The sequence below is a fragment of the Gossypium raimondii genome, chromosome 2, assembly GCF_025698545.1.
Source record: "Gossypium raimondii isolate GPD5lz chromosome 2, ASM2569854v1, whole genome shotgun sequence".
NCBI lineage: Eukaryota > Viridiplantae > Streptophyta > Magnoliopsida > Malvales > Malvaceae > Gossypium > Gossypium raimondii.
The window spans coordinates 12,135,055-12,146,622 of NC_068566.1; the positions used below are offsets into that span (position 1 = coordinate 12,135,055).

At 37.9% G+C, this 11,568-nt stretch overlaps 1 protein-coding gene across 1 annotated transcript; it reads right to left on the minus strand.

Moving 5' to 3' along the window:
* Positions 1-1,674: 1,674 nt before the first annotated feature.
* On the minus strand, positions 1,675-2,901 carry LOC128033830 (uncharacterized). The gene is made up of 4 exons (XM_052622052.1): positions 2,719-2,901; positions 2,548-2,610; positions 2,413-2,490; positions 1,675-2,178 (listed from the first exon to the last, which is right to left on the minus strand). Exons 1-4 carry the CDS (start codon positions 2,899-2,901, stop codon positions 1,675-1,677), a joined length of 828 nt encoding a protein of 275 aa, XP_052478012.1.
* Positions 2,902-11,568: the final 8,667 nt, after the last annotated feature.

Here is an 11,568-nt window from a genome sequence, read left to right on the forward strand (position 1 = left end):
TACTGTTAAGTGTTAACAGATTTGTAATGGTGCGACGGTAGTACTTACAGTTTCCAGTAAGAGTTAATTGGTTAGTGGAACAAGGGTTGTTCTGGCATGAAACCTCAAGGACTAAAATCTCGAAAACACGATTCTATTGATAAAAGTTATCAAATCGTGAGGTTTCATTTGAATGCGGTATGCGGTTCGTACCACGGGGGCTCCGCCCCACACCCCTGGTCCATACCGCGGGTACTATGTATGCTATTATTGACATAAAAGTATGTTTCATAATAAATTAAACTTGGTGGCCATAAAAGTTGAAAGGATATGTTATAATTCACCTTAACAAGACGTTGTATTATGTATGCTATTATTGACATGCACGATGTTTGAAATGCATAGTTATAGCCCAATGACCCATTTGATAAAAGGTTGTAATTTTATAAATATGGCCTGCGTGTCGTGCCTTACTACTATTCTCTTGCGTTTCTCTTTCCATCTTACTCCCTCGTATGTAAAACGAGTTTTTGCATATTGTAATTTGTAAGAGTTGCTGTGGACTAGACGAGAAGGAAAATGAGCCAACTAGTGTGGACCGATAGCTTGTGAAACGGCTTACACCTTTAAGTTTCCTTTTGGCTCTCCCATTGGCTTGTGTTGCACCACCATAGTTTATGGACTATAACTATTGCATTTATTTATTGCTTTATTTATTCATGTATGAGATGCTATGAATATCTAAAGAATGCCAAATTTTAAATATGTTAAAAATTTGATAATAATGAACCACATTAATTGATGAGATTAATTAAATAGCTAAATAGACATGCAATACATAAATAACAAATTTTGTAATATCATGCATATCATGCTCATATATGGATGTCCTATATATATATGCTTAATAGAGTAATCAGTCATGCATTTTAGTGTCATACTCAGAGTAAAATTTTAGACTATCAGATCACATAGTTTTAGGGTTCGATTAGCCCTTACCGACCTTACAGTAGGCCCACAGTCAATCTGAACGACCCGTGCGACCCTACGAAAAATTTTAGAAATATAGGCCCACGTGCCCGTGTGGGCCCACACACCTAGATTGGCCTTGCCCGTGTGGCCCACACGGCCTAGCCTAAAACCTATATGCCCGTGTGGCATACCAGTGTGGCCCACACGAGCCCAACTTGGCCTAGCACGTGTGGCCCAAATAGCCACACTCACACCATCACACGGTCTTGTCTAGTGCACGACCAAGCCTTTATCGATCACATAGTTGTGTCTCGCACACGGCCAACCACACGGGCAGACACACGCCTGTGTGGTGTCGATAGTCTAATTTTTCATCTTTTACCGAAGCTTGATTTTTTACGTTTCGGGTACATACCTGGTACAGTTTTGATACGAAAACATTCCCGAAGAAAACAACACCTAATACAGACAACAAAACACCCATGATTACTCAAATCCTCAAATCCAACCGAGACACCTCTTGACCATAACTCGAAAACACAACAAAAACCTACTATGAATTGATCCCAAAAGCTTACCATTTACAGCGGCAACCTTGAAATTCCATTTAACCACTGAAGCAGATACACATGTATGTTAGGTTTTTACAGAAACAGAAATAAATTATTTAAGGTGTTACAACTCTACCCCCTAAAAGAAATTTCAACCTTGAAATTTACCTGATTAGAACAGATAAGGATACTGCTGACGCATCGAGTCCTCAGGTTCCCACGTGGCTTTTTCAGTGCCATGATTCCACCACAGTACCTTTACTAACGGGATAGAATTCCTCCTCGGAACCTTAATATCATGATCCAAAATCTGAACTAGCTCCTCCTCAAAAGTCAAATCCGATCTAATCTCGATCTCTTCAACAGAAACAACGTGAGATGGATCAGACCGATACCGCCTCAACATCGAGGCATAAGACACATCATGGATACGGTCCAACTCTAGAGGTAACTCTAACTGATAAACGTCTGATCCCACAAGCTTCAAAATCTGATACGACCCAATAAACCTAGGGCTTAACTTGCCTTTAAGACCGAATGTCAGAACTTTTTTCCATGAAAAACCCTTAAGAAACATGAAGTCACCCATAGAGTACTCAATATCTCTCCTCTTCAGATCTGCATAGGACTTCTGTCTATCAAAAGCCGCCTTCAGATGATCTCGAATCAATCTAACCTAATCTTCGGTCTCAAAAACCAACTCTGGACCTAAAACCCGACGCTCACCCAACTCAGTCCAACATAGTGGAGTACGACACCTACGACCATACAAAGCCTCGTAAGGTGCCATCTGGATGCTAGCCTGGAAATTATTATTGTGGGCGAACTCAGCTAGCGGCAGATAATACTCCCAACTATCTCAGAAATCCATCACATAACTCCGAAGCATATCCTCCAGTATCTGAGTCACCTTCTCAAATTGACTATCAGTCTGAGGATGGAACGCAGTACTGAAGTCCAATCTCAAACCCAGAGCCTCGTGCAATTTCTTCCAAAATCAAGAAGTGAAGTGAGGATCTCTATCAGAAATAATCGAAATAGGAACCCCATGCAATCTTACAATCTCAGAGATATCAAGCTTCGCTAGCTTTTGCAAAGTGTAGTTTGTCTGAACCGGAATAAAATGAGCGAATTTAGTCAATCGATCCACAATGACCCAAACAGAATCCTTCTTAGTGGGTGTCAAGGGCAACCCACTAACGAAGTCCATCGTTACCCGTTCCCACTTCCATAAAGGAATCTTAGCGGGTTGTAACAAACCCGAAGGCAATTGGTGTTCAGCCTTAACTTGCTGGCACGTCAGACATCGAGCAACAAAATCTGTAACCTCACGCTTCAAACTCGGCCACCAGTACAACTCACAAAGATCGTGATACATCTTATTATCACCAGGATGCATAGCATAAGAGCTACTATACACCTCCCTTAGAATAAACTACCTCAAATCAGAATCATTCGGCAAACAGATCCGACCTCAAAAACACAGAACTCCATTTTTATTCAGCCTAAAATCCGAAGTACAGCCACTCTCAATTTGACGGAACTGCAAACCCAGAGCCTCACCCCCTAACTGCTTATCCCGAATTTGATCAATCCAAGTCGACTAAGGCGAGCGAACATTGCTCTCAAATCAGTCATCGCTCTATGACTGAGAGCATCGGCCACCACATTGGCCTTAACAAGATGATACTTTATCATGCAATCATAATCTTTTAGCAGCTCAATCCATCGACGCTGCCTAAGATCCAACTCTTTCTTGTAAGAGATATTTGAGGCTTTTGTGATCAGTGTAGATAATACACCTCTTACCATACAGATAGTGCCTCTAGATTTTCAACGTAAAAACCACCGCAGCCAACTCAAGATCATGCGTCGGATAATTCCCCTTGTGTGTGTTAAGCTGACGGGACACATAAGCTACAACCTTACCATCTTGCATAAGTACACATCCCAAACCAACGTGCGACGCATCACTATACACCACAAACTCTTTACCAAATTCAGGCTATATCTGAACAGGAGCCTGAGTCAGAACAGACTTGAGCTTCTCAAAGTTCGATTATTGCTCATCCATTAAAACAAAAGAAATACCCTTATGCAGAAGCTTAGTCAAAGGAGATGTGATCAGAGAGAACCCTTCAACAAACCACCGATAATAACCCACAAGACCTAGAAAATTGTGAATTTCAGATACGTTTTTAGGTTGCTTCCAATCCAACATTGCCTTAATCTTTGTAGGATCAACTCGGATCCCCTCAGAAGAAACCATGTGCCCCAAAAAAGTCACCTCTCGTAGCCAGAACTTACACTTGCTCAATTTAGCATAGAGTTGCTTTTCTCGGAGTATCTGCAGCACTACTCTAAGATGCCCATCATGCTCATGCTTGATCTTAGAGTAAACCAGAATGTAATCAAAGAAGATCACGAAGAACTGATCCAGATATGGCTGAAATACGCGGTTCATTAGAACCACGAATGCAACCGGAGCATTCATCACACCAAAAGGCATAACTAGGAACTCGTAATGCCCATATCAAGTCCTAAATGCAGTCTTATGAACATCAACTTCCTTAAATCTAAGCTGATGATACCCAGAACGAAGATCAATCTTCAAAAACATTGAGGCCTCTTGAAACTGATCAAATAAATCATCGATCCTCGGAAGTGGATATTTATTCTTTACATTCAGTTTATTCAGTTGCCGATAATTAATACACATCCTCATGGTCCCATCTTTTTTCTTAACAAACAAAACTGGTGCCCCTCACGGAGACACACTAGGACAGATGAAACCATGATTCAGAAGCTCTTGAAGTTGAGCCTTAAGCTATGCAAGCTCCTTTAGTGCCATACGGTATGAAGCGATAGACACTCGTGCTGTACCCGGTAAAAGCTCAATGCCAAACTCAAGTTCTCAATTAGGAGGTAAACTCGGTAAATCTTCAGGGAAGACATCAGAAAAGTCCCTCACTGCTCTGATATCCTGGTAGAAGAGTCCTTAGAAACAAAAACAATAACGTAAGCCAAATACGCCTCACACCTTTTCCGAACTAGTTTCTCAACCACAAGATTAGAGATCACATTGGACAGATAATCTTGACGCTCAATGATCACAACCACTTTTTTACCATCCTCAGTCCTCAAAATGACCTTTTTAGTCACACAATCCAAACTGACTCAGTGCTCAACCAACCAATCCATACCCAAAATCAAATCGAACTCCCGAAACGGTAAGTCCATCAAATTTTCCAGAAATACAACCCCTTGCACTACTAACGGAACATTCCTATAAAGTTTACTAGCCCGAATAGGCTATTCCAATAGACTTACTATAGTAATTTCACTAGAAGTGCTCTCAACTAAAATGCCCAAGTTTTTAGAAACAAAACTAGCTACATATGAGTGTGTAGAACCTATGTCTATCATAGTAGTATAAGGTACATCAAAAATAAAGAATGTACCAGTCATAATGTCTAGAGCATCTCTATCCTCTCGGCGTCGAGCAGCATAAATCAGTGCAGGCTGCCTCGCCTCCATCTGATTAGCACTTTTGCCCTTGGCCAATAACATTACCACCCCTAACCGGTCCACGGCCCTTAAGTGACTGCTGAACTACCCTTTAAGACTGTACAGAACTCAGTCCTGAAGCTTGCATCTAATCTGCCCGCTGTGGACACTCTCTAATACGTTGCTCAAAAGATCCACACCTCAGACAAGCCTATCCTACTCCAACACTTGCCCGGATGACACCTACCACAATCTCTACATGGCTGAATCCCAGTAGGAGCAACAAAAGCCCCCACTCTAATTGGCCGATCAGGTCTGGCCCGTTTCTTAGGCCTCTGAACAGAACTAGAGGGCTCTGATTCCCTCTTAATCTTGCCTCTCTCACAATCCCTATTCTGGCGCTCTACACGTTTAATCTCTTCGGTGATCTTCGCCTTATCAACCAAAACTGCGAACTCTCACTCCCTCTGTTGAGCAATTAGTACCCTTAAACTGTCCCTCAAACCATCCTCAAAATGGACGTACTTCTCATACTCAGATGCCACCATGACTCGAGCATAGCGGTTCAACCTCAGAAACCTGACCTCATACTTGGCCACATATCTATCACCTTGCATAAGATTCATGAACTCACGCCTACGAGCGTCCACATAGCTCGCCCCCACATACTTTCCCTGGAAGGTAGTATTGAAGAAATCCCAGTTCAGACGATCAGGCTGAGTAGCCTCCTCAACCGATAACCACCACTGATATGCCTTGTTGCAAAGCAAAGAGACTTCACCCTTAAGATTCTGCTCGGGTGTACAGTCTATATCATTCATGATCTTTTCGGTGGCCTCCATCTAATACTCGGCCACAGTAGAGGCAACTCCAGTGACACCCCTAAATAGCTCAGGACCATTGGACCGGAGTCGTTCTATCATCGACCCATGACCCCTTGATCCAGAATGGGGTCCAGGGACCGTCTCCAATACCTTCAACATGGCTTGGGAAAGTACGTCGTCCCCAGCCGAATGACTTTGAGACCTAGTCTTAGTAGCAGGCAAAATCGGTGTCCTACTCGTGTCTAAATTTGGCATACTGCCCAGAGAGGAAGACTCAACTCGAGCCCCCTATGGCCTCTACCACGGCCATGACTACCACGTCCGCGAGTTCCAGGAGCGCTCATCATAAATTTCAAATTTTATCTACATTATAAAATTTTATGTATCAGTTCCAGTATTTATTAGTAGATATTTTATACATAGATTATCAGAAGTTTAGAAATGTTTTTACAGGTTTTAGTCTCTAACTATTTCAGTACAGTTTTAGAAGGTACTATCTATAGTGTTTTCAGAATAGACTATCTAAGTTTCAAAAATACTTACAGGGTCGATGCTGGAGACTCGGTGTACCACATACTTTCTGAACATTATTCAAATTATTTGAAAATCGGTTCTTTTTGAAACATAATTTTGGAACCCAAAATTTAATAGCCAAAGTTTTGCAACCTTGCTCTGGTACCACTAAATGTAACACCCTAAACTCGGCCTAGACATTATGGTTGAACCAGAAAATGTCACAAGGTAGGGTTTTAAAAATAGAGTAGTTTCGTCTAATTATCCAAGTTTCATAATTCATATTCGTTTATATCTACTTTCGAAAAGTTATTTAATTCATTTGTTTACCAAAACATAATTTACAATGAAAGTCTTAAAACCGTTATATTTTAGAAATACAGTTCGTGTTTTCAGAAAAACCTTTGTTTTTGTAAAATCGTGTTTCCATTATGCATCGTAATGGAAGAGTAAAAATGCATCCAAAACTAAAATAAAAACCAACAGTCTAGAGAGTCCCAAAAATTACAAACTCTCAAATGAAACCAGAATTATAAATAAAAACATAATTACTAAGTGAAATAGTTTTCGATCAAGTGGTCACCGTTGAGCCTCCGTGGCACTGGCCCATCTAAGTTTGTGGATTACCTGAACAGAGCAGACAAATGAATGTGAGTTTTCGTAAACTCAGTGTGTAACCCAATAGAAATTGACATGCAATACATACAGTAAAGTCATATACAGTTAGGTATAGATTCAAATTTATGTCCATTTCAGATACAGATAAGAGAATCAGATTATTAGTACAGATATGCAAAATCCTATTCCCATACTCTACACACCATCTTCGACCATCCCATCACACCATGTGGGGTGAAAAACACCCACCCATCCCTACACACTAAATAGTGGCGATGCAACACGTTACAGATAATGTTCAGCCAAGCTACCAGAATAAAGGCGAAGGGTCACCGTACAGATTACTTCCACTAGATATATAAAACCCACCCCAATCACAGGTACAGAAATAACAGATTCTGTAATATCACGCATATCATGCTCATATACGGATGTCCTATATATATACTTAACAGAGTAATCAGATATGCATTTCAGTGTCATACTAAGAGCAAAATTTTAGACTATCAGATCATATAGTTTTAGGGTTTGGTTAGTCCTTATCGACCCTACAGTAGGCCCATAGTCAATCTGAATGACCCGTGCGACCCTAGGGAAAATTTCATAATATGTAGGCCCACACGCCCAGATTGGCTTACCGAATTAGGGTTATAGAGCATTACCGAACAAAATAGAACCTTTGTCTTCAAAACAAATCAATAAATCAATTTAATATCAATTTATAACAACTCATCAAAAACATAGCAATCATACACAACTGGGCCTTAAATCGAGCTTTTTAGGCCCTAAAAAAATAATTTGATAGCAATCGGGGATCAATTTGAAACATACCAAAAAATTTTGGAAAAACATGAAAAGTTGGGAAACAGGGGTCACACGACTGTGTGGTCAAACTGTATGGACATTTGAAATAGGGACAGATGGCTGTGTCCTAGCCCGTGTGTCAGCCATTGTGTGTATTCGAAATAAGGCCACATGGCGTGTCGCAAGCTGTGTGCCACACCGTGTGTAAATTTGATGTTGGGTCACACGACCATGTCGCAGGCTATGTGCTAGACCGTATGACAAAATGTTTTGAGTTACATGGTTGTGTCGTAGACTGTGTCTCAGACCGTGTGAAACTTGCACCTAAAATATAAATGACACATGACTGTGTGTGTGATAACCCGTGTCTCAAGCTATGTGCTCCAAATTTAGCCCCTAAAACAAGCCATTTCTATACCTATTCTTGCCCAACAAGATACACCATTTGCATATGCATTCAATTGACCAAAACACTCATCAAACATCCTTAAAACATACCAAATCAAAATCACATTATAACTTAAACATACATCATCACAACTACAAACCATTCAACCATTTCAATGAAATATAAATATACCTAAAGTCATCTATTTACATATCACTCATAAGTGACCCAATACATATTTTTACTAAATATTACAAGTCCATCAAACATATATACTCAAAAGACATAACCAAACCAAGAAGACTAAATAACATATTCACAAAACCTAGTTCATTAAGCCTTATACATGTAATTTATAAACATACCCAAAATAACCAAAAACTACCAAAGTGATTGCTGGATAGTGCGATAGAACTCCGACAAGATTCCAACCAATTGAGCTTCCAATGATCTACAAAACAAAGGAAAAACAACTACGTAAGCAATTAGTGCTTAGTAAGCTCGCATAAGATTAACTTCAACTTACTAAACATCAATTGATAAACCATTCAACCATCTTACTACATCAATTAAACATTATACTTTCCTATTCACCACAAACCACATGGTTAGTAGACAACATGAAAACATAACATTTATGTAACATATCATATACATAGAAATGAATTCCATAATTCTCTCTTCCATCACATGATAAATTCTCATCCTTTATATTTCATATATACATATTCATCTTTCCTTTTTATATGAACATTAGCAAAAATAAGTTTTTATACGTGTCTTTCCATTAACCTTTACTTACCCGTTGAAGCACATAGAATAATATCGGATATTCGAGAATGCTCACACATAGTGTGTCTTTTCATGTAACCATAACCTTTTCAATAATGTTCACATGAGCAGTGAAATGGGTCTACTCATACGAGCTGTGGGTCAGAATGTTAACTACACGGTAATGATCGCATGAGCTGTGGAGAATCCATAACAAATGTAGAACCTCAGCCATGGGTAGGACATTCAAGACTAACACTCGAAACCGTATAATCCCTAATGACATGTCTTTTTTATCTTAAGAATTCCTAAGGTTTAAACGGAACACTTTTACAATTCAATCCTTTAATTTCTTCCATTTACCTCATTTAAATTATATACATCCATACAACTCACATTTTTCCCAATTATCTACCAATTGAATAAACATTACTATCCAATCCAAATAATTAATTAACATGTATATATAATCATTAGTAATTAAACAAAGTATAACATTAACTAATCATTGATTCAAATTTAAAATTAACCATTTTACCACTATACGAACTTACCTCGACTAAAATGATTGTAAAAACTGAATCGAGAACTAATCCGAGACTTTTGTTTTTCCACGATTCAAATCTAGTTGTTGCTTATCTTGATCTGAATAAAAATTTCATTCAATTAAATCATACTAATAGCTTAATATCATAAATTCTAGCTTATAACCTATTTCATTATGAAATTACAAAATTACCCCTAATGTTTTAAACTTTATACAATTTAGTCTTTAATCCCAAACTTACAATTCAACCATTTTTAATTGAAAACTATGTCACTATTTTTCCATAGACTTATGTCAACCAACATTTTCTTCATTTCACACAAAATACATAGAATTTATTATTTTCAAAAATAAATCATTAAACCCTAAATTCACTAAAATCATTTAACAAAACAAATCCATTTAACAATCAAATTTAATTATCTATCAATTAACTCCACAAGAGCATCAAATTCATTCATGGCAAGTCCCTCAACCTTTAACAATTCTATAAACTAACCCCCGACCTAACTAGACTAAGTTAAAATGAGTTCAAAAACATAAAAATCACTAAAAATAAGGTTCAAAATCTTATCATGCATTAAAATATCTTAACTGAAGCTTTTCCCCTTCTTTAACAATGGTGAACGATTTTTAGGGCAAAGAAATTGATGAAGATGATTTTTAATTCATCTTTGTTTTATAAATTTTAACTTATTTTATTTAATTACTAAACTAGCCTTTAAAATCTAATAAAATTTCACTAAAACCTTATCATAACTATCCACTAACTTGAAATATGGTTATATTACCAAATGAGCCCTTTAATTTATAATTCTATGGCCATTTACTCCATTTAATTAATAGAAACCATATTTTTGCATCTTTCACGGTTTAGTCCTTTTTATCTATTTAACCATTTAAACTTTAAAATTTCATAACAAAAGTTTAATACGACCTTAAAATAACCCTATAGACATTAAATAAATATTAAAAATTTACTCACTCATCAGAATCGTGGTCCCAAAACCACTGTTTCTAACACCACTCAAAATAGGTTGTTACAACTCTCCCCCTAAAGGAATTTTTGTCCCCAAAAATCTTACTAGAAAATAGGTTTGGGTATTGAACTTTCATAGCTTCTTCCGGTTCCCAAGTATCTTCCTCGACTCCATGACGATGCCAGAGAACTTTAACTAAAGCTATGCTTTTATTTATCAAGTATTTGACTTCCCGAGACAGAATTCTAGCCTGGTCCTCACTATACAATATATCAGGCTGAATTTCTATGTCGATTGGTAATATTACATGTGAAGGATTAGACTGGTACAGTCATAACATCGAAAAATGAAATACATTGTGAATTCTCTCTAATTCAAATGGTAAGGCTAAGCAATAAGCTGACAGCCCGATAAATCTTGGACTAAGCGTCCCTTTTTGGCCAAAACAGAGAACATTCGTCCAGGAGAATACTTTTAAGAACACTCTGTCACCGATTTGAAAATCAATGTTTTTTCTTTTCAATTTCACATATGATTTCTGACGGTCAAAAGCACATTTCAAACTATCTCATATCACCTTGACCTTTTCTTTAGTTTCTCGGATCAAATTAGTACCGAATAGCTTTTTCTCACTCAACGCAGTCCAATACAATGGAGTTCTACACTTTCGACCATTTAAACTTCATATGACGCCATTTGAATTCTCGACTGGTAACTGTTGTTATATGCAAACTCAACCAACAGAACGAATTTTTCCTAGCTAACTTTAAAATCTAAAATGCAACAATAGAGCGTATCTTCAAGTATTTGTATCACTCGTTCAGATTGACTGTCGGTCTATGGATGGAACACAATACTAAAATGTAATCTGGTGTCTAATGCTTCGTGCAATTTACTCTAAAATCAAGAAGTAAATCATGGATCTCGATCGAAAATAATAGATAATGGCACTCCGTGAAGTTTGACATATAACTCTGCCAACCTCTCAAGTGAATAATCTGTACGTATAGGTATAAAATGTGCAGATTTAGTTAAGTGAATGACAATAACCCAGATGACATTTTTCTTTTGTGAAGACAATGGTAACCCTGACACAAAGTCTATAGTAACCTAT

Coding starts and splice junctions, on each gene's coding strand:
- LOC128033830 (XM_052622052.1), bottom strand. CDS start 2,901: ATGCATCCTGGTGATAATAAGATGTATCACGATCTTTGTGAGTTGTAC. Junction 2,611..2,718: donor CTTTATGGAAGTGGGAACGG/GTAACGATGGAC, acceptor ATTCCGGTTCAG/ACAAACTACACTTTGCAAAA. Junction 2,179..2,412: donor CTGATAGTCAATTTGAGAAG/GTGACTCAGATA, acceptor ACCGAAGATTAG/GTTAGATTGATTCGAGATCA.